The 27,958-nt window shown below is 38.7% G+C and overlaps 1 protein-coding gene across 4 annotated transcripts in view; it reads left to right on the top strand.

Moving 5' to 3' along the window:
• Positions 1-27,958, top strand: part of SLC4A10 (solute carrier family 4 member 10) — a 247,848-nt gene that overhangs the window by 89,173 nt on the left and 130,717 nt on the right. For all 4 annotated transcript variants that reach the window (XM_030580419.1, XM_030580417.1, XM_030580416.1 and 1 more), the window contains exon 2: positions 11,736-11,817. In XM_030580419.1, coding sequence (XP_030436279.1) covers positions 11,736-11,817 — 82 coding nt within the window. The remainder of the gene's footprint in view (positions 1-11,735; positions 11,818-27,958) is intronic.

The following is a 27,958-nucleotide window of genomic DNA, read 5'->3' as shown; positions in this document are numbered from 1 at the left end:
GCCTCTTCATCTCCATCAAAGCAGCTGCAAAGAACCATTCTGGGCAGTGGATTGCCTGTTTTTTTCCAGCTACTTCTGCTCAGTTAGATTTGAGAGTTTCTTGCTGTTACTTTATGAATGAAATATGGACCAACATTTCCAAATGTCTTTTGGAGACGCATGATATCAGCTGAAACTCTAACAGATGACTTAGCATTAACTGAAATGCTAGTGATTCTGGGGCATTCCGAACTACATACCTGCAGTTAGATCCATCTCCTTCCTGCCAGTGAAAAAGGCTAGCAAGAAAACTCTGGGCTACTTTTTGGTCAACTTTGTCAGTGCCTTCCTTGGAAGGACATGGTGCCAACTCCTTTGCAAGGAAGTTAATGCGAGGCTTCTGTGCTGGTCTTTGTCAATTATTGAGTGTTGTTCAACCTTTATTCCTTGGGAATGATGCTAGAGGCTGTTGTCATAGGCAACTCTGGCACATCTGAAACCCTCTGATTTCATTGACCATCGGCAATCTGGTTTTATCCTTGAGTATGGTACAGAAATGCACTGGTGTCATTAGTCAATAATTTCTCCTGGCAATGGATGAACATAAAATGTCCATGCTGACATATTTTTAGATCAGTGATCAGGAAGCATTGTTAACACATATACAGTTCTTAATAGGAGGGTTCAACCCCTACTAGGATAATGAGGAAAAACTGACTAAGATCTCTTAGTTATGATGATGAAACTCAGCTTTGTCTCTACCTCGGAATAACTCACTCACTGTGTGAATGAGATTGGGACTTCTATGAAAGCTTGTTTGCTGACATCAAAACCTGACAGAATTGAAGTATTGGTAGACTGGGGAAAAATACACAAGAATCGGTGAAGATTATATAAGCACCTCAACTGAGGGAGAGCATCCACTGTTTGTTATGCAGGTTTGCAATTTGGGGGAATTGTTAAATTCGAGGTAGTTCGTGAATGCTCAGACAGTAACTATGGCCAACAACACTTTTCCATGTGTATCTGGTGAGAAGTGTGCAACCTTTTATTCTGCATGCAGGGCTTGCTATGGTTATCAATGTCTTTATCACCTCAGAATTATGTCACTTTCAGAGCATACTAAAAGCTTGTTAATACACTATATGTTGCCTGTTTATTGAGTGGTGTTTTAGTAGGCAGCAGGTTGTGCTGATGGTCTATAATCTGATCACTTTGAGTGGAATTCAAGGTGTTGGTTCTGCTATATAAACTGCTAAACTGTTTGGGAGCTGCCTATCTGAACAAGTGCCTTTCTCCTGGGTGATATTCCTGCAGTTGCAGCCATTGGAGGAGTGAGCAGCCTTCTACTGTAAAAGGGAGTGGGGATTATTGCCAGTCAATAGCTATAGCATTGCCACTAACAATGAAGTACTTGCTTCTTGGTTCTCTATCAAGATAGGACAAAAGAAGTAAGAGAGAGAATTTGAGCTTTGGTGGTAGAAATATGAGTAGATTCAGACAAGTTACAACATAAAGAATATTTGTGAGCCTATGACCTGGACACAGAAGAACAAAGACATTCTACCTCTTCATCATCATCATAGCTATTAAATTAGGGCCTGCTGAATTATTACAGACCATGAATCACCTTGCTAACTCAGGAAGCCTCTACACAACTGAAGAGCCCAGAACTTTCTGCTGTGCAGAGCTATGAGCCTACAGAGAAAATTGCCTATATCTTTTACTGCTTCTCAGGATGGCAGGGACCTCCTGTCAGACACAGGTTTGATAACATCACATTTTGCCTTTTTGCATTTGCCACTCTCATGATAGCAAGTACTGCATGAAGACTGAGCTACCTTCTGTCATTTTGCCTCACGTTCCTTTTGGCTAGTGAAAGAGAGTTGAGAACATCTGCAACCTTTACCAGCTGAGATTGTGAACACCTCCTTAAAGGGCAGGACATCTGTCCAACCTAAATCACCACATAATCTGGCCAGTAATTAAGAAACTATCAATCAACACAATTTACTTTTCCACCCGCTGTCCAATAACTAACTTTCCATTCCTGACCAAACTAATTGAGAGACTCACCAAGGGTAGTCTCCAACTCAACCTAGATATTGACAGTATTGTGGACCTCTCCCAGAGAGACTGCAGGCCAAGACACGGGACAGACAGGACACTAGTGCTACCGATTGTGGATTCTCCTTGGCCCTGGATAAAATTCTTACATCCACATTCATACTGTTGGCCTTCTATGCAGCAGTTGGCATGGCTGATCATGGAATCCTGTTGTCCCGTCTCAGAGATGTGCTGGGTGCTAATGAGATCACATTGAGATGATTTCAGTCATTCCTCTCTGACTCCAACCAGAGGGTTATGATGTGTCCATCTCAAGAATGCTGACCTGTGGTGTCCTATAGGGACATGTTCTCAATTTCACCATTGTCAACATCTGAGAGACTCCAGGAGAGAGAAACATGAAGCAGTGTGGGGTAAAATGTCAGCATTATGCTGATGACCTTCACAATAGAGACAAGCAGCACCATCTACCAGCTATTCAAGGGCCTACCTGGAACTAGAAATTGGATGAAGAGCAGCTTGCAAAACCTGAATCCAGAAAAGACTGGCGTGATACTCTGGTGGGGAAAGGGAAGCATTGTGATGAACTTAACTGCTCTGTAACAAAACTTTCAGTTGGACTTTAAAGTGCCCAAGTCACTTTTTAAAATGAAACTTAGGCTCCTAAGTCTTTTTGAATATTATACCCCAAGTCTCCTTTTTTTTTAATTCAGCCCAGAAATGGTCGATGAGGCATTAAAAACCTGTTAAAAATGGAAGGACAATTAAAATTAATACTCAAAACAAATATTGGAAACAACCTTAAGTCTTATGTTCTTTATATTATTCCCTAGTCCATCAGCCCAACAACATTGTAAACTCTTTTGGGCAGGAACTGTTCTTTTGGTTTGTGCTTGTACAGCCTCGAGCACAATGGGCTTCTAGTCCATGACTAGAGCTCCTAAGGGCTGCAACATTATAAATGAAATTGTTTGTTTATTACATCTCGTGTTCTTAACTTTTCTGTTTCATTTTCTTTAAATTATCCCTTTGTGCAAGAGAAAATAGGATATGAAGAACTTGTATGTTAAAATAATACATTTGCTTTGCATAATTAAATGAATGTATTGTTTACAAAATTAACTTCCTCAAATGAATACTTTAGGCAAGAACAGCACTGTTAGATTTAATGCATTTATATGCTAGCATGAGATAAAATTGATCTATAGCTGGCTAGTTCAATGATTATACATTTATTATGCCTCAACTCAGACAGCATCTAGCATGCGTATTTGGATGCAAGCAGCTCTGAACTTTACACTATAACTAAATACAGGAATAATACTTTATAAATCAGTATTTATTTGCCTCTAAGACTGCATTGCACCAATCTAGTCTGCATTTTCTTGGTTTGATTCCTTTTAGTTTCATCAAATTTATAACAACAGTTTGTGCTTAGATTTAATGACTACAGTGATTATCCATTTTTACATGTGAAATGAGATTGTATGCTTACTATATTAAACATGTGCTCAATCTAAATTCACTGGCGCATCAATCCTCCAGAGCTAATGTTGATTAGTGCAGATTTTAATACTGTTGTGGAAGATGGTATATCTTTACTGATACATACTAAGAATTATCTTAGCTCTTGCTGCAAAGAGAGAGAGAGAGGGCAAAAGCTGTCCTCATGCATATGACATGCAGCCCTGGGGAAGATATAAATCTGGAATGAAAACTAATTGCTTTCTACTTTGCTGCACATCCTGTAGTATGCAGTATGGGGCTGGCCAAAAGAAATATATGCTATACATCAGCCATTAGCGATTACTGCAGAAAACTACCGCAGATGCAATAAAATGAAAAGGATGGTTTTAAAATAATACTTTGGAGAATATAGACTTAATTGCATTTTAAATGTGTTTTGATTGCTCGTTGTTGATAGATGAATAAGAAAAGACTATGTAATATTTGATGCAGCTAGTGGAATGGAAAAGCAGTTCTTTTGGATCTGAAAGATAAAATTGACGGCACTTTCCACAGCTGCAGCTATATAATGATATATAATATAAGCAATTCAAAATGATGATAATACACACAATTATATTCTTTTCTTGTCTCAGGAAAGAGAAAAGAATTGTAGCATCTAAAGTGTAGACACACACTGGGTGCATCAAATTAATTTGGTGTGACTGTGTCAGCTCAAGGACACTTCGAAGGACAGAGCTGAGCAAGGCAGCCACCAGTGATTTCTTTACTGCAACAGTGTAAAATGCAGGTACAACGAACAGTTTTTTTTAGGTACTTAATACAGTTTTGTAAAGGATACGTTTCACATATGATTTTAGTAGCTCTTGAGTTCAAACAGCACGCTTTTCTATTTCTTTAATTCTGCTATTTTTTGTAAATATCAAGCTGAAGTTCACAGAAGTGATTTTGAAACAGAAATGCCTCATGAAACCAGATACAACCAGAGAATATCTAGATAATATAACAGTAAGATACCTCCAAACTGTGAAAGCAGTCAAGTTTAGGGTAAACAATTAATATGATCAATTTTAAGCAGGCTTTTTGGATACAAAGGTTAGAATCTTATTATAAAAATGCAAGAAGGTACAGCATAGGATTTATGGTCTATGTATCTAAATTCATGGGTTCATGAAATAACATATAAACTAAAATATATTCATTAGTCACAGACATATGTTTAATTATAATCATGCAGATATTTAGTACCTAAAAAGATTAAATCTTACTGTTTCTATGGTTGTGTTTTGTAGGAAAACATAATTTAATGTTCTGCAATGACAGGCTTTCCTGAGCTCCAGATGGCATTTAAGACTTGTATAGGACATCTAATAATCAATACATGGCTTATGCAGTGAAGTCTTATTAATTCCATAATTATTTTAGTTATGTGTCAGCAGTCGTGCTGTGTGCATGATTTCAAATGAAACGCCCTACAGACGAGAACTGGGTTTAAGGGAATGAAGGTTTCTGCATTGAAATATATTTTACATTCAGAGAAGATGTTTAAATAGTACTCTTCTAACCCTCACATGGTCTGTATCCAGAATGTATTAAGGGTGTAATTAACAGGAATACATATGATCTGAACATCTGCAAACCTCAGTAGATTTCTATAACATTTGCTATTTTCCCAAATAATTCTGGGTTAGGCTTTTCACACAAAAAATTCCAGCTTTAGAGAAAGCAGAGTATCAAAGGAGTGGAGAAGGGAAAGAAATATGCATAAAGGATATGTGAAATAGCGAGGAGCGAAAATTTGTGGGTAAGAGGTAGATGTAATGCAGGGTAAGGGATCATTTCCAGCTTCTCAAATAAAATGCATATTTTAGCTGTGTATTCAGTTTATATTTTATTTTTGTTCATAATGTATTCACATCAAAATACAACATACCAGTGTAATTGAACCTTTAAGGGGGGTGAAAAATGCATTTCAGTGCAATCTTTAAACTTTCTTATAAATATTGCTTATTTATACTAACTGTTAAAACATGGTTTCCTTTTTTGATAGAATTACTGGCCTAGTGGATAGGAGGGAAGCTGTAGTCATGATAGTTCTTTATTTTTAACAAGGCTTTTGACTTTACATTGTCTGACATACTCATCAGCAAACTAGGGAAATGAGGTCTAGATGAAAGTACTATAAGGTGGGTGCACAATTGTTTGAAAGACTGTACTCAAAGGGTACTTATCAATGGTTCTCACTCAAAGTAAGATGATGTATCTAGTGGGGTCCTGCGGAGGTCTGTCCTGATTCTGGTACTAGTCAATATTTTCATTAATGATTTGAATAATGGAGTGGAGAGCATGTTTATAAAATTTGCAGATGATATCCTGCTGGGGAGGGGTTGCAAGCACTTTGGAAGACAGGATTAGAGTTCAAAATGAAATCAACAAAATGAAATTCAGTATCAACAAGTGTGAAGTACTGCACTTAGAATGAAAAATTTGAATGCACAAAAGGGGGAATAACTGGCAAGGTGGTGATATTCCTAGACAGGATCTGTGCGTTATAGTGGATCACAAATTGAACATGAGTCAACAATGTGATGCAGTTGTGAAATACCATTTGGGGCTGTATTAACCAGAGTGTAATATGTGAGATGTGGGAGATAATTGTCCCCCTGTACTCAGCACTGGTGAGGCCTCAGCTGGAGTACTGTATCCAGTTCTGGGTGCCACACTTTCAGAAAGATATGGACAAGTTGGAGAGAGTCCAGAGTAGAGCAGCAAAAAATATAAAAGGTTTAGATGAGGAAAGATTAAAGAAACTTGTCCTGTTTAGTCTTGAGAAAAGACGACTGAAGGGGTAACCAATAAGTCTTCAAGTATGTTAAGGCTATTATAAAGAGGGTAGTGATTGATTGTTCTCCATGACCAATGAAGGTAGGACAAGAAATAATCAGCTTAATCGTCAGCAAGGGAGATTTAAGTTAGATATTAGGAAAAACTTTCCAATGATAAGGGTAATTAGTACTGGAATAGTCTTCCAAGGAAAGTGTGGAATCCCCAATATTGGAAGTTTTTATGAACACATTGGACAAACACCTGTCAGGGATGATCTAGGGATGGTCCTGCCTCAGCGCAGGATTAGTCTTGAAGTCCTGTTTAGCCCTACATTTCTATGATTCTATGTTTTGTATACTGCAGCAATCTGAGTGAGTCTGGGCACTTGAATGCAGTATTTAGGTAGTTTTTATGGCAATGTTTATACATTTATTTTAAAAAATCAGGTATTTATTTTGTTTTTTGTGAATTTATAAATAACATGCATATTTATCACATAGGTTTTAAATACTGAAATGTTGTCAGTAGTCTGTTGTGAAGATGCTGATGTATATACATCTATAGTTCCATCACCCAGAAAAAATCTGAAGAGAGTGTGTGCACACGTGTGCGTGTGATATCACCATGCTTCCAACAAAGTAAGTTGCATTTATTATGCAACTTTAAACATCTCATCTGGACTCTGCCTGCTAGCCCATCTTTAACTGGGACTACTACTAAGATTGAAAACTTCTGAGCAGATTACAACAGCAATTATTAAAACACAAACCTGTATTAGTCTATAGAACCACTTGTGTTGGCAGAACTTATGTTGCTCAGGGGTGTGAAAAAAATGCCCTGACAGACATAAATTTTGCTGGCATAAGAGGTAGTGTGCACAGTGGTATGTTGGCGACAGAGCTACCACTGCTCGTTGAGGTGGTTTTATTATGTCTGCGGTGTGGAATGGGCAAGAGACTGTTCTGAAATAATGACAGGTTTAAGGATATTGATCTCTGCCTCATATATATGATTAGAAATTAGGGCTTATACAGCTGAAAAGAGTTGATTCCTAGCTTTCCAGAGTTCTAGCATTAGAATGTTCTGGGATGTTAGGCCTTACAATTATCACATAATTGTGTATGGAAAAGCTATTTTAGATACTTCCAGCATGCTAGTTCAATCAGGTCTCGTGTGGGTGTATTTCATCGAGCTGGAAATTACCCTTCCAGCTTGAAGTGTAGACGTACCCTTAGGTACCTGCACTATGCTCATCATCATGCATTTGAGTATTTGCAGATAGTGGGAGACAAAAATTAGTACCAGTGCGATTTTTAAAACACTTGAAAACATTTAAAAATAGTTTTTTTGTAAAATATCTGGCATATAGAAAATGGGAAGTGGTGTGGAATAAAGGACTTACTGGTATTCATTTATGATGATGTAAATGGTGAAATCCTGTTCCCAATGGAGTCAAGAATCAGGGTTTCACCCTAAATAGCTCCGGGTTTTCACCCAAAGCCCTAAAGGACTCATCTTGCTCTTATTGTTTTACCCTGGATGTTTTGTTTATTGTACTATGTGGTTTTAAATTTTGATTATTTCTAAGGAAATAATTTTGTCATAATTTTTTTTAAGGAAAAATCACAGCCTGATAATCGTATAAAGGGCATAAGGCACCGGTAAATGGTAAAAAAAAATAAAATAAAATAATATCATTGTAATTTTTAATACAAAAAAGCCTGATTCTGATCTAATATCAGTTTCACAGTAGTGTTACTTCATTGACTTCAACAGAATTACTCCTAATTTTCAACCTATGTAAATGAGATGATAGTCAGGCCCAAATGTAAAACCCTGACAAAAATATTGTCTGTAGTTGTGCAGCAGTGAACCATTCCAGGACCTGTGAGAATGTATCTTTTTTTGAGAAAGCATTTTATATATCCCTAAATGTTATGCTTTTATTGCTCTACTGCTACCTATCAAGACATCTTTACACATGGAAAATGAACACACGATATAATTAAAATACTAGGCATTCTCCAGCTTCAAAGTGCTGTACAAGTATTGATTAATAATGCCTCAGAATACCACTATGAGGAAGTATTATTATCCCTATTTTACAGATGGGGAAGCTGAGACACAGAGACTAAGTGACTTTCCCAAAGCCACACAGCAAGTTAGTGACAGAGCCAGGATTAGAAATCAGGACTTTCCAGCGCCCACTCCCAGGCTTTAAGCACTAGACCACATTGTTCACTGAAGTCAGCAAGCATCTCAATGCAGTAATGGACAATTCGAAGGACTCTTGCATGGTCAGTGTGTCCATAAATTTACTTGCAAACTACTCCAGTATAACAAGATAATTTCAGCACCTTAGTTCTGAGTCATATAAATTGCTGAGTGTGCAACCTCTTCAAAATGGGCTAAAAGTAAGAAAAGCTACAATGATATGTTATAAAACTCAAGGCTTTGATATACCTGTAGCCTTAGAGCCTGATTCTGCTCCAACTGAAGTCATTGGAAAGACTAATATTGACTTCCATAGAGTCATGGTTGAGTTCTTAATTATTGCTGTATTTTAATTGTTAGTCTCGCTCCTTAAACACTTTACTTGAGGGTGAGAGGGGTGCTTAATAAATACAATTATTTTGCATGTACTGAATATCACTAAATCATCTAGAATAAGCATTCCACCTTCCATGACTTTCATATGGTGGTTTTGGCCTGTACTTCCTGTTTGAGCCTCTCATTTATGAGAATATTTAAAAATAATGACACTATATAAAGTTTTGCTGAAACATTAATAAAAATATTAAAAATTGAAATTAATTTCCTAATCTTTAATCACAATGGGAGGCTGTGGTCAGCGTATTTGCCACTATCATTATTCGTTAGTTGTATTGTAGCTGTCCAAGGATCCCAATAGAGATCGGGACCCTATTGTGCAGATTTAGTAGCTGACTTGGGAGGAGAGGGAGTACAGGAACCATGACGTTACCACGGTACTGAGTACAGAATGGTTCTATATGGTGCTTCCTGTTTAATTGGACTTGCTCAGGTTTGACCACTAAAACAGGAGCAGCAGACAACTCTCAATCTATTTTTCCATCTAATGTTAATGGAAGATGCCCTCTTGCAAGGGAAGGAGATCAATTGGACAAAGACTGCCTGAAGATGAAAGTGAAATGTGTGCAGGGGGTGGAGGTGGGAATAAAAAAATCAAAGGTAGAATAATGTGTGCATCAAGTTTATAAATCATAAATTTATAATTTTTAATCAATATTAATGATTTTTTAACTTTTCACTTTATTTTAACTTGTCTATAAATAAATTAATTATAAAAACAATGTAATATGGATTAGGATTTTTCCATAATGCTGCTTCCATAGAGCCTTTTCCTAACCACAATGAGAAACTATTGAGAATGACTTACGCAAGAAGAGCATTACTTCTTACATTGCTGTAATACTTGGCTTTTTGGCTTCATACCGAACAATTCACTCAGGAGCATGGCAGTATTTCAATGTGACACACACCCTGATGTGTCTTATTGCCTACAATAATGGATTAATTTTGTCTATAATGTTAATATGATCAAATGACTTGTAAAAAAAAATGTCCTAGTCCATTCAATAGATTAACTAACTCTAATGTATTAGGAGGCAAAATGATTTCAACAGAAGGCTCCTACCTCCTTGTAAAATTTTTGTTATATACCCTTACCTGATAGAAAGATCTAATAAAGGTACTGTTACCACCTCTTTTTAATAGCCTTGTGCTGATGCAGTTCCCAGACCCTTGTATATGAAATAGCTACAGCATGATAACAGCTATTTGTAAAGGCGAGATGAACCTAGAGTTGCCAACTTTGGTTGGATGAATTCCTGGAGTTTTCATTACATGACATAATCTTATGATTCCTGGAGACTCCTGGACAACCTTGGAGGTTGGCAACCCTAGAGGAACCTGAAGCAAAATCTTGGATCCCAAAATGCACAATGTTCAGCTCTAGATCTAGCCCTTGCTGTTTCTCCTTAAAGGAGAAGGGCTTGTGGTGCAATTTCTCTTCATGTTCCTTTCACTCTTTTATCCATTTTTAGCTTTAAACACTGGTATTTTAAGCAACTCCTCTGCACCAGGCTTTTACTAGGATGTGCTTTTCAAGTATAAAAGTATAAAAGTCAGGAAAGTCTAAATTCTAATATCATTTCCTAAGCCACTTCCACTTGTCATGTAATATATATTCATTATATGTTAATTAATGCTTTTGTTTCTTTAACTTTTTTCTCTTCATCTGATCCAGTAGCCGTTCACAGATAATTGCTTTCAGTCTCTTCCTTTGTAAAATGAAGATAACTGTTTTTCTAAGCACAAATATGCTGCTCCTTGGGAAACCAACATTCAGTTTACTACCTGTGCATCATGGCTGACTTTCCAGGGGGTTAATATCTTTAGGGAATACTGGGTATATTTAATTCATTACAGTCTGTGTCCCAAATAACTGAAACTAGCAGCATGTCATGCCTTTTAGCTTTAACATTAGCTTTCACTGCAGGACACAGTACCAAAGTAGACCATTCCAGCATACAATACACTTACAGTGTGATATCAGAGCATAAATTATTTACAATCATAGTATATGTATAGTCAGAATGTAGAGTTGATTGCTTACGCTATTAAAATGTATGGTATAACTACAACATAAAATCAGAGCATTCAGTATACCAAAAATAAATAAATAGAAGGGAGTTTGCATGCAATATATAGAATTAGAATACACTGTGTACTCTATAACTCTATAACTGTGTACTCTACAGTGTAACTATAAAGCCTTTGTAAATCTGAAACTAGACAAGTGAAAGCATTACAGTTCATCTAATAATTGAGACTAATTGCTTTCATGGGATTAGAATTTTTTTCACATCAACATTTTTACTGAGACTAATGTTCTCCAACTTAACCATAGTGCTAACACTGCTAATGTTTATGATTTTTCTGTTTTGCAAATAGTTCATAATGTCATCTTGTTTACAGAAGTTCTTTTTCCAGAGACAAAAATGTATGCATACAGCTGTTTCTCTAAGAGCACAACTGGTCACCTCGTCCTTCATTGTCTGCATAACTTGACTGGCTCATGATTTTATTGCTTCCCAGAAACCAGAGTTTACTTGGCATCTCGCATGGTGTCACAACAGATCTAATTTCTTCACATCAAAGCCAGTTTTAAAAACTGCACAGTAAAAGCTACCATATGAAGAATAGATTTTAATAAGACAAAAGAGATTCTTTAAACCTTTTGTCTGAGGGAAAAACCGTAAAAGTGAAAATTAAAAGGATTTATGCTTACACTTCAATCTTGCTAGCAGGTTACAAAAAGAAAAGACTCCTACATATATATTTCTGTTTTGCAGAGAAATGATGAAGAAGCTGTTGTGGACAGAGGTGGCACTCGTTCCATTCTCAAAACGCATTTTGAAAAGGAAGACTTGGAAGGTGAGAATTCATTTTCCTGTACATTTCATTGTCTATTTCTTTTCAAAATGTTGGACACAGTTCCACTCTCATATAAACCTGTGCATGCTCATTGATTTGAATAGGTATTCCAGGGTGTACCTGAAGGCAAAATTGAGACCGCTATTTTTAAAATTTAAAACCAACATTAAAACTTGGGTGATAGGGGATAAGATTTCCTGAGGATATTTTAAGCCCCAATCCTGCAAATGTGCACATATGTAACTTTATACAAATGAGTAATTCTTTCCAGTGAGACTACCTGTGTGGAAAGCTATGCTCATGCACAGGGCCTGATTAATGCAAGGGCTTTAGGGGCTGCTGCCCAGGGCCTCGGACTAAGAGGGCCCCCGCAAGAATAAATCCATATTATATACAATTCAGTGGTCACCAACCCATCGATCACGATTGACTGGTTGATTCTGGAGCTTCTGACAGTCAATTGCAATCTCTGGGCCACTAAAAGTCCATCAGCACAGCAGAGCTCAGGCAGGCTGCCTGCATGCTCTGGCCCCATGCTGCTCCTGGAAGTGACTAGTTGCTGGCACATCTCTGTGGCTCCTGGGGAGAGGGGGAGGCAGCTCGGCGTGCTGCCCCCACCTCCAGCACCATCCCTGCAGCTCATTAGCTGGGAACTGGCCAGTGGGAGATGCAGGGGTGGCACTTGCGGGTGCAGGCAGCACACGTAAACATGCTGTCTCCCTCTCCCCAGGGGCATGCAGAGACTGTGCCACTGGCCAGGAGCTGCGTGTGGTAAGTGCCTCCCAGCTGGAGTCTACACCTTGCATCCTCTTCTACACCCCAACCCCCCTGCCTCAGGTCAGAATCCCTTCCTGCACCAAACTCTCTCCAAGGTCCCTCACCCTCTCCCACATCCCAACACTCTGCCCCAGCCTGGATCCCTCTCCTGCACCCAAATTCTCTCTCAGAAAAACCTAATATAACAGCTATTCTAAGGTAAGAAGTTGGCTATTTTGAATTAACTTAACTATATTCTACATGTTTTAAGACTGAAATGTAACCACAGAAGGCCTTTGTTAATTAAAAGGCAAGTTTAGTATAACGTTAATAGCCTCCATACCATAGTTATGATCGTTTTGTTTTAAGTTAGGAAAAAGTCTCGTATACAGGGGCTTCACAAAATCTAATAGCCCCAGGCCGACAGGAGAGTTAATCTGACCTACCCGTGCATAAATGTTTGCAGCATTTAGGGCCCCAGTAAACTGTTTGGCTTCAATGCATGTCCTAAAATACATGATTATTTCCTAAAGAGCCCAGTCCTGCTATCATTGCACATTCAGATCTCCATTAAACAAAATAGATGTTGCATTTTAGAGTTGTGCACTGTCACTCACTTGAATGGGCACTTTATCCTACCCTTTAATGTCAAGGAGTAGTGAGTAATTTAAAGATATGAAGTTCACCATATCACATTGGACTAATAATCCACTTTAGCTGGTATCCTTCCTCTAGAAGTGGCCTATGCTTCAGTTTATAATGTATAGATTGTAAACTCTTTCTTGCCAGGATCTGCCTTTTTATTTGCTGGCAAAATGCCCAGCGTGTTTTTGGTTGCTATGTAAGTAATAGATATGCAAAATTCAACAGCTAATCATGATAGAGTCAAATCCAATTCTGAAAAATATAGGAATGTAGATATTGGGCTTGTTTTACCCTAGGCTCCATGACGGAAGAAGCTTGTGCCAGTGTAATATAAGTCTAATCTTTTAAAATAAGTCCTATTTTGCCAGGGAACCCAAAGCTAGCCATTATAATCAAAATGCCACCTGCCATCACTTGGAGTGAATAATCTTTTGAGATGATAATTGAGTCCATCTTGAAAAGGAAAGGAAAAGATGACCAAACTGAAAAATACCCCCAAATTTGGTTTGTTTCTATCCAATACAGATTTCTTTTATCTTTCTTGATGAAACAAAAACAATTCATTTGGATTGAATGAAATGTTTCTACTGTTGATTCAAATATACACCAAATCAAAATGGTTTATTTAAAAATGTCAAAATGAGCTGTTTCTACATTTAAAAAAAATTTCTAGCTTTTTTTTTTTTTTTTGGTGGCTCAAACAACTTGCTGAATTCAACACAAATTCATGAATAGTTTTGGTGCTCCAAAAATGCATTTCCTCCTGCTCTAATAGCAAAAAGACACTAATTTGAAATCTCAGTGAAAATTTGAAAAACTGTTCTGCTTCCAAGAACATTTCACAAAATGGAAATTGGACAAATTTTGATTGAAGAAACTTTCACTCAATTTTAGTAATTTGGAAAACTAAAAAATCCTGTGGTTTGCCTTGGGAATCTACTAATCTTTTAAAATAATGGCACAATGTTATTAACAATGTTATAAAAATTGATTACTTGATATAGGATACTGTGGTTAGCAGCTTTTGAGAGAGATTGCTGTAGGATCAACTTGATATCTTTTTAAATGCATAACTGCCACTTCCAGAAATGCCAAGTGGCATCAGAAAGGTTTAATATGCTGTAAATTTGAATAATCCCATTGCTGTTAATAGGATCCTTGCTTGTCCCACAGACAAGTCCAAGCACTCTATCACCTAATTAGATAAATCAATGACTCTTGTAATGGAGAGTGGACATTACTCAGAAGTGTGACTGTCTTATTCCCATCCAATGTAATTTATGATGGATTCTCTGGTGAAAGTTTACATTTCCCCTAATTATATAACATGCTTCAGCTATATAATATGTACTTACATAATTAATTAAGTACGTAATTATGTAGCTTAGTTCACCTTGTATAATTAGACAATTAGGTATATTAGTTCTTCATCACATTTATTTAATTACATTTACTGTGTTTTAAAAATGTAAATAAATAATTGCTCAGTATTATAGCAGGACGCTAGTGTTGGCACTGTTAAGGGTCTGTCTGTGCCTTATTCTGTATTTCAGGGATTTATAACCTGGGTGCAAGAAATTAATGTTACTTTAGACCAGGGATAGGCAACCTATGGCACATGTGCCAAAGGCAGCACGCGAGCTGATTTTCAGTGGCACTCACACTGCCCAGGTCCTGGCCACCAGTACGGAGGGCTCTGCACTTTAATTTAATTTTAAATGAACCTTCTTAAACATTTAAAAAACCTTATTTACTTTACATTCAACAGTAGCTTAGTTATATATTATAGACTTATAGAAACAGACCTTCAAAAATGTTAAAATGTATTACTGGCACACAAAACCTTAAATTAGAGTGAATGACGTTTCGACACACCACTTCTGAAGGGTTGCTGACTCCTGCTTTAGACTGAAACTTGAAATGAATGTTCTTAGGCCAGGAAAGATTTATTTCCCAAAATTTTGAATGACTGGACATTTGGGAGTTTTCAGCTACTGGTGGTGTTTTGTCAAAAAGGTTAGTTTATATTTCTGATATTTCCATTTAAAACATCCTGGGCCAGGTTTTCATCAGCAAATATTTTTATATTCATATATTTGTGCATGCCTAAATTATGTGTGTAGGAACACAGAGTACACATTCCAATTGTGCATTTGAGAGTGCGTATGTCTAGTTAAAAGCCCACTAGCCTGGTGTGCATGTAAATGGGCTTATTCACTTCAGGTATCTGTCTGCATAGTGTAAGTTCAGGAGCTTGCAGTTGTCCTTTTTTTCTCAAACGCAACAGCAATTCAGAAATAGATTCTGTGCAAAGCTTTGGCATTCATGTTCACTGCACAAGTAATTCTTTTTCTCACAGTTAATTTTCATAGAGTTCACAAGGTTATGGTCAGTCACTAATATAGAGCAAATCCTTTGGCTGACTGTTACTTGAATGAAGAGAGCAATTAATCTTTAAAAACTAAGCAACAAGTCTAGCACTTTGATATATCCGCACTTTGTATATGTAATCCTGCAGTCCTCTTGCAGGCAAAATTCCCGTTGAAATATTTTGCATTCACATTTCAATAAATGGGAGTTCACCTGAGGTTGATGTAGAGCTTAACAAACTAGCATTGTTACAGGGACTTTACATGCAATTCTGTTGCCATGGCTGCCAATACTTAGTAACATAGCACCTCCCCATAACCGCCGTGAGGGAGCCTCCATCATGCTTCTGACTAAGATCCGTGAGAACAGAAACTTGCGTCTGTACTCAGATCTCTTCAACCACACATCAGTTCTCCAGTCTTCTAGACAATCCTTTTTAGTAACTTATGCTGCCACAGAACATGATGTTGCAATCTGCTTGGTGTAATGAATGGTCAGCAACGACAGTCATTAATCACTCTCTTGTCACTGGCCCAACCATCTGCTCACCAGGTTTTGACCTGCCAAGGCACTTGTGGTCATCCGGTGATGGTGTGGCTGATCTGATCTGATCTGTGTCCATTTATCCTTTTCCGTAGAGACTGTCCAGTTTGGCCAATGCACATAGCAGAGGGGCATTGCTGGCATATGATGGCGTATATTACATTGGTGGATGTGCAGGTGAATGAACCGGTGATCAGCATCACTGGTTCATTCACCTGCACGTCTACCAATGTAATATACGCCATCTTATGCCAGCAATGCCCCTCTGCTATGTACATCGGCCAAACTGGACAGTCTCTACGGAAAAGGATAAATGGACACAAATCAGATATTAGGAATGGCAATATACAAAAACCTGTAGGAGAACACTTCAACCTCCCTGGCCACACTATAGCAGACCTTAAGGTGGCCATCCTGCAGCAAAAAAACTTCAGGACCAGACTTCAAAGAGAAACTGCTGAGCTTCAGTTCATCTGCAAATTTGACACCATCAGCTCAGGATTAAACAAAGACTGTGAATGGCTTGCCAACTACAAAACCAGTTTCTCCTCCCATGGTTTTCACACCTCAACTGCTAGAACAGGGCCTCATCCTCCCTGATTGAACTAACCTCATTATCTCTAGCTTGCTTGCATATATATACCTGCCCCTGGAAATTTCCACTACATGCATCTGATGAAGTGGGTATTCACCCACGAAAGCTCACGCTCCAAAACGTCTGTTAGTCTATAAGGTGCCACAGGATTCTTTGCTGCTTTTAGAGAACCAAGACATTGCTTCCAAGTAATTGGTTTCAGCCCAGTGGAGGAATGACGTACAGTACACAGAACCAGTTAAGAGAACAGCAGGCTATGCAGAAATTCTGTTACAACAAAGGAGCCAAGAACCTGAGGCCATTATGCACAGGTGAGCAGATGGTTGGTTCAGCCATCAAATAAACCTCACAAAGCAATGGCAAAAGGCAACAATCCAAGCTGCAATGGGACCTCAGCTGCCATCTGGTCTGACACAGGAAGGTCATAAGAAACGAAGTATATAAGCAATATAGAGGACCAATAGTACAGAGACAGCAACAGACTAAAAGGAAGTCCCCCCTTCAATGGCAATAACATGAAGTCAGGACTGGTTTGAGGACCAACATGCTTGAAGGAGTATGAGGCCTAACAGACTGCAATGGGCTGGTGGACCCATCTTCCTAGGTTGAGCTATGTACTAGTAATCTCTGGCTGCAGCAGGACAGCAAATACTTGCACAAAAGCTACAACAAAAATAATTGTAAAAGGAAAGATATAGCAACCTGCTTAGAGGATATAGCAACTTGGAGGGAGGAGCACAGATTGAACATAGATTGCAGAAGGGAAAAGTTTGGAGGAGACACCAAGGAGTCAGTCTTTGTACACATGGCTAGAATACTAGTTGCATTTGGAAGATGGCAACCTCCCCTTCTGAGTATAATGCAGTCCAAAAAATGGTAAGAGTAAACCACATAACATTGCAGCCCACAAAGCAGTATGGTACCCAGCAGTTCACTGCAAGGTAAGAGGTTGGCATTCTCTGTAAAGGGAGTCTGGGTTCCTTTACCCCCTTGCATAGAATCATAGAAGATTAGGGTTGGAAGAGACCTCAGGAGGTCATCTAGTCCAACCACCTGCTCAAAGCAAGACCAACCTCAACTAAATCCCAGCCAGGGCTCTGTCAAGGATGGAGATTCCACCACCTCCCTACGTAACCCATTCCAGTGCTTCACCACTCTCCTAGTGAAATACTTTTTCCTAAGAATCCAAAAAACCTGGAGTGAGTGTTCTGGATTCTAAACAAAAAGGAAAACAAAGATCCCTCTACATCTCCAGTGGGTCCAGTTGGAAGAGCTTCTTCAGCCATTCTGCTACTAAGCAACCCCTGCTTTGTGGGGCAAGGGAGCTCTGTTTACCTCTCTGTGTTGCCCTGCACTGGACTTGGATCCTCCCTTTTAAGGAGCTGTGCCTCTCTCTTTGATCAGCCTCACAAATGCACCAAGCAGGGGTTGATTGTGCCCAGGGGAGCTCTTTAACTTCTTCCTGACTGGAGTAGGAATGGGATCCTGTTCCACCAGAAAATGGATGATTAATATTTTGAGGAAAATATTAACACTTGTTTGGTGTCTGCAGTGAACTTTATCATAGTGATGAGAGATCTTAATACCCTTTTGTAAAAAAATGAACCACCTTCTTTAATTTTCCATTGTATGGATCTTTTTCCTCCCTCCACTTTCACATAATGTCCCCGTGGCATCTGCAGCAATTGCTTTTATGAAAAAGTAAAAATAAGAAGTTATTTAAAGTATTTATAGTTATTTTGTAATGTGATTTAAGAATAAGGAGGTGGGGGAACTATCACCTATGACTTACTAGCTTTCTGTGAATCACCAAGTTGTGTGTAGGCCATGTAGTAAGTGAAGGCCCTGATAAAGGCCCAGTATGAGGCCTGAGGCCTGAACTAAAGTAATGGTCAAGACTTAGCTAAAAAGCAAAGTCAAGCTGTGAGCTGGAAGCCGGCCTGGTATTCAGAAGTTGGCAAGGAAAGGGCTGAAGTTGCATAAACATATATTCACCTAGCATACAGAAGTATAAGCACGGTACCAGAACACCTTATACTGGAACATTCCACAGATAAGAAAGAACAGGCCGACCCATCCCAATGACAGGCAAAAGGGTAAAATGATGGATAGAGTTGTTTTGTTCGAACCAACATGTACAAGGTGAGAGGCGGCACCTGACTACATAGAAGGGTTGTACCTTGTACCTTGTTGCGTAGGGGGGTTGCACCTCAATACTGCATCCCTGGGGCAGTGTCTGGGTCCGGCCGAGGGGCAGTGGAAAGTCCCGCCACTGACTGAGCCGAGTCCATTGACCGTTGGGCGCACATTTGTAGTATGCCTTTTACTAAAGTAACAATCTAGGGGAACTATCGTTGTGTCCAATACGGCAATAAACCTGGCCGACGTGCCTTCATACCTTACTAGACTCTGTGGTCATTGGGGGTTTTCTTCGAGTCTGCTGTGTCAGCTGCCTTCGAAGAGCTGGGACAGCACACAGGGGGAACACACGCACGCAGCCGAGTGATACCAACATTGTAGAGAGCAGAGCACCACACTGGTAGTATCTGACAACACATCTGACAACAGGCCACAGTCTGAAAACCTCAAGATTCTATGATTGGTAATATGCCTGTGGAATAGAGCTGGTTAAACATTTTTCATTAAACTGTTTTTGAAAGAAAATGTGGGTTTTCAACTAAACTATTTTCCACAAAATGTCTGCTTTCTGAGGATAGCTTTTGATTTTTTTCATTGAAAATCAAATGGCTGAAAATCAAAATATTTCAGTTCTGATATCCTGCCATGATGTCTCAAGGGAAAGTAGTTTGGTTTCCTCATGACCCCATTCTGCTCTATGGACCAGTTCCCCAGCTGGTCAAATCTCCCATGTACACCATCACCAGGGACTTCCATGATGTAGCCATCTCCTATCCCCATCATGAGAGATGTAGTCCAACCAGAGAGCCTGGCCTGCAGAGGAGAAAGGGAGCATGAAGCATTTGAAGTATAACTCCCATGAGAAAACTCAGCAGGATTTCCAAATCCAAAATAGTTTGGTTTTCAATTTTTTTCCAAAAGCCTAATTTGAATGCACAAAATTTAGACCAAAATAAATTTATTTCGTTTTTGTTGAAATATAAGGCAGGAAAAAATGTCTGTTTTCCCAACCAATGCTTACGGAGCTTAAGGAGCCTTTCACTCTAGCTTAAATAGCCTTCAGCTCATATTGTCTGATATGAATCTGCAGTACAATTTAAACCATAATAATTTTGCACAAAACAAACCTTTGTGTTCTATTTCAGGGGCTCCGGATTCCTGAATTCTCTGCAAATAAGCAGATTATTCTGCCTTTTTGTTTCATCTACTCCTGGTGGAGCTAAGCCCAGTGCTTTCTAAAATAGCCTCTGACTTAGTTGCCATCATTTTTGGATGACCAATTTTTGAGATGCCTTGAGCCTATAATTTGGAGGAGCTAAGCACTCTCAGCTTCCACTGGTTACAGTTAGAGTAGAGGGTACTTCTGCAAATGAGGCCCAATCTGTCTAAAGACTTCATAGCAAAAAGTTCAGTGCATATAAGAATCATAACATCATTTTACGAAGACTGAAGCCTGTATGGTATTTTATTTGGTGCTGTTGTGCAATTGCCACTTGGCAGATACAACTAATAGCAAGTCCAGATCTACCATCGAGGCAGAACAGACTCTTGCTCAGAGTAACAACATATTAAAGACAGCAAAATGTTCAGTAACTGTTCGGATGCTTTCAGCTGGTATGGGGCAGACATTTGCTGGCTTGCCTATGCCAAGAAGCCACCTTAGTAGTCCCAGAAAGCCAAGAGCTGCTGCCGTCCAATATAGTTGTTACTAATGCACAGTGGCGGCTCCAGGCACCAGCGCTCCAAGTGCCTGCCTGGGGTGGCAAGCTACGGGGGGCACTCTGCCAGTCTCTGCGAGGGCAGCAGTCAGGCAGCCTTTGGCGGTGTGCCTGCGGGAGGTCCACTGGTCCCGCAGCTTGGGCGGCATTTAAGCGGCGGGTACACCGAAGCCGCAGGACCGGTGGACCTCCCGCAGGCAAGCTGTGGGACCGGGGACCTCCAGCAGGCATGCCGCTGAAGGCTGCCTGACTGCCGTGCTTGGGACGGCAAAAAAGCTAGAGCCGCTCCTGATAATGCATACAGGCTCTTTTCTGCATATTGTAAAAGACAGCCTAGATCTATGTCTAAGGAAGTTCTGATGTTGTTCTTGAGATGGTAAAAAAAGGTCCGTTTACAGGAATAATTAGACCATTAAATAACAGAACTAGATCCAAATTCAGGATAACACCATAATACAAAGAATAATAATAACCAGGCTGGAAATGGATATAGCTAATGGAATTGTCTGGGCTCTTCTTACATCAGGCTTGTTTAATTTAATCTTAAGGTAATTTATTCATCATTTATGGTAGTTATGATAACTGACACAGTAATGAGCTCAGCTACTGCTAAAAGTTGTTGAGTATCCTCAACTCTCACTAAAGCATGTGACACTTGAGGGACCTGAGTCCCACACAAGAAGAATTTGGCACCTGGAAGCTCACTGAGAAACAAAAAATCAAAGGATTCATCAGATAAGATACATATCTATGCATAAAAAATAAAGGAAGATGGCTAGAGTTCTTATCCTCTTAGCAAGACCCATAGAATGTAGTGTTATAGAATATTCCTGATCATTTGCTACTAATTTCAGTACTGACAATATATATTTTTTTCATTCTTCTTTGATGAAATTCTGTGAAGACTCTTACTAAATTAACTTCCACTGAATTTTGTTCTGGTCTCTCACCAGGAGGCAGTAAGTCTAGTGGACAAAACACAGGCTTGAGCCTCATGAGACCTGGGTTCAACTCCTGGCTCTGCTGCTATCCTACAGAGTGGCCTTAGGGAAGTCACTTCACCAGACTGTGGCTCTGTTTCCCAAAATGTAAAGTGCTTTGACATCTACAGATGAAAAAGTGCCATATTGAAGCTTTTTACAGTTAAGTCAACCATTTGAAGGTGGTTCTGGTCAAGGAGGAAAAATAACTTTTGAAGTGGTAATGAGAGTGGTTGTGAGCCACTTCAAAAGTTATTTTTCTTCCCTTGGTATCCTACTGTTAACTGAATTGTCTCGTTAGTCTGACCTCACACTTGGTAAGGCAACTCCCATCCTTTCGTGTATTTATACCTGCTCCAGTATTGTCCACTCCATGCATCTGATGAAGTGGGTTCTAGCCCACGAAACCTTATGCCTAAATAAATTTGTTAGTTCTAACGTGCCACACGACTCCTCGTTGTTTTTGCTGATACAGACTAACACGGTTACCACTCTGAAACCCGTCTTCATATTGTGTCAATAGTGAAGCAATCATAGTAGAGCCACACAATTGAGATCTGGGCATCTGATTTTCCCAAAGCTTAGTGGTGTTTGCCACCTGTAAATTTCAGATCTAGGTTAAAATTTCTCCCAATCTCTGAAAGTGTAGGAGTATGTGGATTTCTACTTTTGACTTGGGGCCAGCTTGGATAGTGTTGGTACTGGGAGTATTTTTATGGTAGTAGTAGTATTAGAAAAATAATGTATTACTGTTCTTTTTACATTGCCTCTAGAGTTGGACAAATACAGCAAACAAATTGCAAATATGCCTTCAATATGAAAGCTACAGATTCATTTTGATAGTATTTATGATTACTTTTCACTTGTCACAAAATTTTATACAAAATAATTTTTGTTGGCTAGCGTGTTTGTGGGAAGATAAATTGTTCCAAAGACTTGCATGAATATTTATTCACAGTGGAAGCTTTTTCACTGTCATCTTGAAAGGTTTTCATGAGATTAGGAGTCCTCCAGTCATGGACTGCTGCACAGTTGGCAATCACACAGGTGCCAAAAGCTTCAGTGATGCAATAAGATTGCCAATGACAGGTAGACTGAACATCCAACCAGACATCTTTAAGACCTAGCTAGAGATTGATCTGGGTAGTGTTTGATCTGTAAGGAGGCTACGTCCTATTGGGATTTGCATGATGATGAAAAATCATGGAGCACAGACACTTCTAGATACACAAAGTGAATTCGGAATTATGAATAGAAGTAACAAAAGCAATAATTGCAAATATATCAGACTATAGATTTCTTCTGAATTAAATTAGCATAAACCAGTCAAAACATGAGCAAAAATCCAAGTCTGTTCCTGGATAATGTGTGAACAGAAAAGGAGGCTAAATTTGATGAATACATTATTTGCTAAGAATAATTTCCCCAGTTCTAATTCTAAATCTGATTTATATATAATCCTGGGGCATGCTGGCAGACTTAGTGGCGCTTTGTAGCATTTTCATTAACTTGGTGACATTTTCATATTCTGTTATTAATTAGTTATTAGAATCTCTCTTAGATTTTAACAAACTCTTTGATACAATTAATATGGCCAAATTGCATAACATTAGAGTAATTGATATAAAATATTGTAACATCAGGCATCAGAATATATTCATCTTTGAGCACACAGTTCTATTGATAATATGTTGCATTTGCATTTGTTGCTTAATTAAAAATATGCGTCAAATTCTCCTCTCTTTGATACGCACATCTTCAGTGGGAACTGCACATATGTATCTAAGAGGATTATTTTACATTCTGTTTCTGCTGTAATAATGACTTTGTTTTGTTTATCATTTTCTGTTTCTCATCTAGCTGGTTATTAGAGTTGATCTCTTAGCATGGCAGCATGCACAGTGATTGATTTGGAGGGATATAGGGAAGCAGAAAAGGAGTGTATTTAGAATAGGAGAGAGGATTTCTTATCCAGCCCAAATCTGAGAAACTATATGAATAATTCAAGGAATAGGTTTGGTGGGATGGACCATGGTCCAGCAATGCACTTAAGTATGTACTTAACTTTAATGGCTTCAGTGGGACTATTCCTGTGCTTAATGTTCAGCATGTGCTTAAATGCATTTATGGATCAGGGCCATGAGTCTTAATTTTTCTATGCCATTTCTCCCATCCTTACCTTTAAGAGAGTAGGGTGTTGAATATTTGTCTTCACTGAGAATTTTGTGAGTTTTGTTTGTCTGTTCTTCACAAATTACAGCATTGCAACATTGTTGCAAATGTTTTTGTAAATTTAGTTTGTTCTGGGAGAAGCTTCATAAAATGTTGCTTTAGCAAGCTATGCCTTTTGTCCTTACTCCTCTCTTTAACATCACTTCCCAGCTGCACTACAATAGTGAAAAATGAATTGTGCACTCTGAATTCCTACACATTCCAACATAATCACTTATTCTCCCATAAGAAAAACAAATATGTTATTCTTAACTATTCTTTGTCAGTTAATTTTCAAAGAATTTTGTATCTACTGTTAATTTTCAGGAAGACTGCAAAATTACATTGGACCAGTTCTAACTGCGAAGGCCTATTGGCTTTGGGGGGAGTTCAACCTATTGGTTCCTATCTATAATTCCCTAAATGGTTTAAGTTACCCAAAAGACTTGCTCTCTTTAATCATGCAATGCTATTTCTTCTGCCATCACCAGAGTCACTTGAGCTGCGCCTCTTTGCTATTGTGAAGGTTCCTTCCCCACTCTGAACTTTAGGGTAGAAATGTGGGGACCTGCATGGACCCTTCTAAGCTTAATTACTAGCTTAGATCTGGTACACTGCTACCATCCAGAATTTCAGTGTCTGGAGCACTTTCTGTCCCCCCAAAACTTTCCCCTCCCTGGGTTGCCTTGAGGGACTTCACCAATTCCCTGGTGAACACAGATCCAAACCCCTTGGATCTTAAAACAAGGAGAAATTAACCATCCTCCCTCATTTCCCCCCACCAATCCCTGGTGAGTCCAGATCCCCAATCCCCTTGGATCTTAAAACAACAAAAAATCAATCAGGTTCTTAAAAAGAAAGCTTTTAATTAAAGAAAGAAAAGTAAAAAATCATCTCTGTAAAATCAGGATGGAAAATACTTTACAGGGTAATCAGATTCATATAGTCCAGAGGAACCCCTCTAGCCTTAGGTTCAAAGTTATAGCAAACAGAGGTAAAATCCTCTCAGCAAAAAAAGAACATTTACAAGCTGAGAAAACAAAAATAAGACTAACACGCCTTACCTGGCTATTACTTACAAGTTTGAAACATGAGAGACTGATTCAGAAAGATTTGGAGAGCCTGGATTGACGTCTGGTCCCTCTTAGTCCCAGGAGCGAATAACCCCCAAAACAAAGAGCACAAACAAAAGACTTCCCTCCACCAAGATATGAATGTATCTCGTCCCCCCATTGGTCCTCTGGTCAGGTGTCAGCCAGGTTTACTGAGCTTCTTAACCCTTTACAGGTAAGTAGACATTAACCCTTAACTATCTGTTTATGACAGCTATAAACTGACGTCTTGACTCTGGAATGTGTTCTTCCACACACAGACCACTAGAGCTTACATCTGTTAATATTTTGGAGATGCTGCAAAAGCCCTGTTTTCTACAGGTCCTCTATGTCACTGCCACTATCCTGACCAACATCAGTGACCTGCAGACCTGAATGCCTGGGTGTCTACAAATCAAGCTAAACAGCTAGGCCCAATAGGTGGGGACTGTAAGAGACTCACATTGTCTGTGGCTCAGGCAGAGGTGAACACATCATATGCACTGACCACTGGGTTACATGCTTCGTCTGGTCAGAGTAAATGCTCCCTGTCTGAGACCCATACCTTGCCTGCCACCAGGGGTCCAACTAGGGATCTCTAGATCTGGAAAAGTGAGTCTCTATAGCTTGAGCAAAAGAGCCAGGCTTTCATGTGCTGAGCCATTTCCTCAGAGAGGAATGTGTTATACATGCATGTTCTTTTTGCCAAACCTTTTCTATACTTTCTATATTACTAAGAGGGTGTTGTGAAGCAAAAATATCTTAGTCCTTCTATATTTGTTGTTAAAGGCTTTGCATATATTTCTATAAGTGAAGATTTCATCATTTTTACCGTACTGCAGTCTTAGATATTTGCAACCTATTTTGGTGGGATTTTCATAAGTGTCCATGGGATTTAATCACTTTATTACAAATGATTTTAAATGGAATTTGTGGCACTTACCAAATTCTTGTATATTCTATTTCATCTAGTGCATGAATGAGATTAGCCAGCCAGGCCCCAGCTCCATAATTAGAAGACCCAGAATGCCTAGCTGTGAAAGTTGTTTCTCAAAAGTAGCATCTTCCACCTTTTGAGGGTAGAAAGTGTAGTTTTCAGTTCTAAAATTGCCTATCATGTAGTTAGATTGCTATTGGGTTGCTTGTATTTCAAACAAGTAATTTCCCATACACTTAAAAAGCCTTTCTCTGATTTTAATTTGACCTTAGATTTTATCAAATTAAAATGTATTTAAAAAATGTATTTTGGCATTGATGAAAATACTATGTCCAGTTCTGGTGTCTACCCGCCACGAAGGACGCTGAAAATTTAAAGAGGGTCCAGAGAAGAGAGAGGAGAATGATTAAAAGATTGGAAAATATGCCTTTGAGAGAGTGACTCAAGGAGCTCAGTCCTAAGTTTATAAAAAAGAAGTTTGAGTGACTTGGTCACAGTCTGAGTACCTATAAGAGGAAGAGAAATGTGATAAAGTGTTCTTCAGTCTAGCAGAAAAGGTGTAACAAGATTCAGTGGCAGAAAGTTGAACGTAGACAAATTCAAACTAGAAATAAGGCACAAGTTTTTAACAGGTTAATTACTGTTAACTATTAGAACAACTTACCAAGGATTCTGGTAGATTCTCCATCACTGGAAATCTTTAAATCAGGATTGGATGTTTTTCTGAAAGATGTGCTCTACTTCAACCACAGCTACTGGATTTGAAGCAGGAATTAATGCAGGGAAGTTCTATGGCCTGTGTTACACAGGAGGTCAGATTAGATGATTATAATGGTCCCTTCTTGACCTTAAAATCTATGTGAAAAAATAATATATTCTGTTTCGAGCCACATTTCAAAACTTTCTGATAGTTTGTTCCCATTCCCCTTCTCACCCTTTCCTAAAAAGTTTGGGAAAGCCCTGATTATACATTTTTCCTTTTTCCTGAAAGTTATTAAATATGAGTTATGATATAGAATGGGCTCCCATTCGTTATATTTGGTATAATCTTGTAAAAATTAAAAAGTAGTATTTTATAACAATGAAAATTATTTCTTTAATATCTAAAATTATTTTGCATAAGAAACTGCTTAATACTTTGAAGATAAACCACAAGTGGCCAAAGCCTCTTATGTTTTCAGTGCAGAGATTTAACAGTATACTTTGTGTTTTTTGTTTCCCAGCCATCTAAAACCTGATTAAGAATGTTCATTTTTAATTATACAGTCTAACAGTGTATTTGTAGCATTGTGTGATAGTGACATTTCAGAGCGGATCAACTTATCCTACAGTATTTCTTGATTAAATTGTTATCTTGTCTATATCCTGTGTATACTAATTTAGTTTCCCAGAGAGATTCTATCTTAAAATGTATTGGGCCTGATCTTCGGTCCCAGTATTGCAAAGGCTTATGCATGTGCTTAAATTTAGCATGAGTAGACCTACTGAAGTCTATGGATCTACTTTCATGCTTAAGTTTTAGCATGATGTGAGTCTTTGCAAGATTGCAGTTATAGGCAAAACTCCCATTGGTTTCAATGGGAGTTTTGTCTGGGTAAAACATGCAGGATTAGGCAAATTGTGTGATTTGCTCTGCTAAATTCATTCTAATTTTCAAGTTGCAATATAATCACTAATAGTCACTGTAACTTAAAAAAAGTAAAAGTTATGTCTCCCAGGTGGAAGGAGAAGTACAGGTGCTCTTGTCATCTTCCCGAACACCTTCTTCAGTGAGAGCAGTCTGTATTTCTTCCCTTTAGACTGTCCTGACATGTACCTGGCCTCAAGATAGGCTAGTGACATAAGAAAAACAACAAGTTCTAGCATAAGGTAGAGTTTCTCCTTAGGAAAGGCAGGAGAGTTCCTTGGGGGCCAAACCAAGCCATGATTGATCATTTGCACTATCATTTTTAAAAGTGTGGGTCATTTTAAAAAAAGAAGAGCCTCCTTTTAATATACATTGTGTACCTGGAGCAATGATATTTTTTATGGTGGTGGCTTAAAAGGTAAAACCCATCATGGGACTTAACCAATGATGTAGGCAATCTTTGTTCAGTCCATGGGAGATGGTACTACATAGTGCAAACCCTAATAATCTAGATAGTATTGCCCAGCAT

This window comes from Gopherus evgoodei, chromosome 11, assembly GCF_007399415.2.
Source record: "Gopherus evgoodei ecotype Sinaloan lineage chromosome 11, rGopEvg1_v1.p, whole genome shotgun sequence".
Classification (NCBI taxonomy): Eukaryota; Metazoa; Chordata; order Testudines; family Testudinidae; genus Gopherus; species Gopherus evgoodei.
Note: the sequence above shows the minus strand (reverse complement) of the source record. Positions and strands in the feature narration are given on the sequence as shown.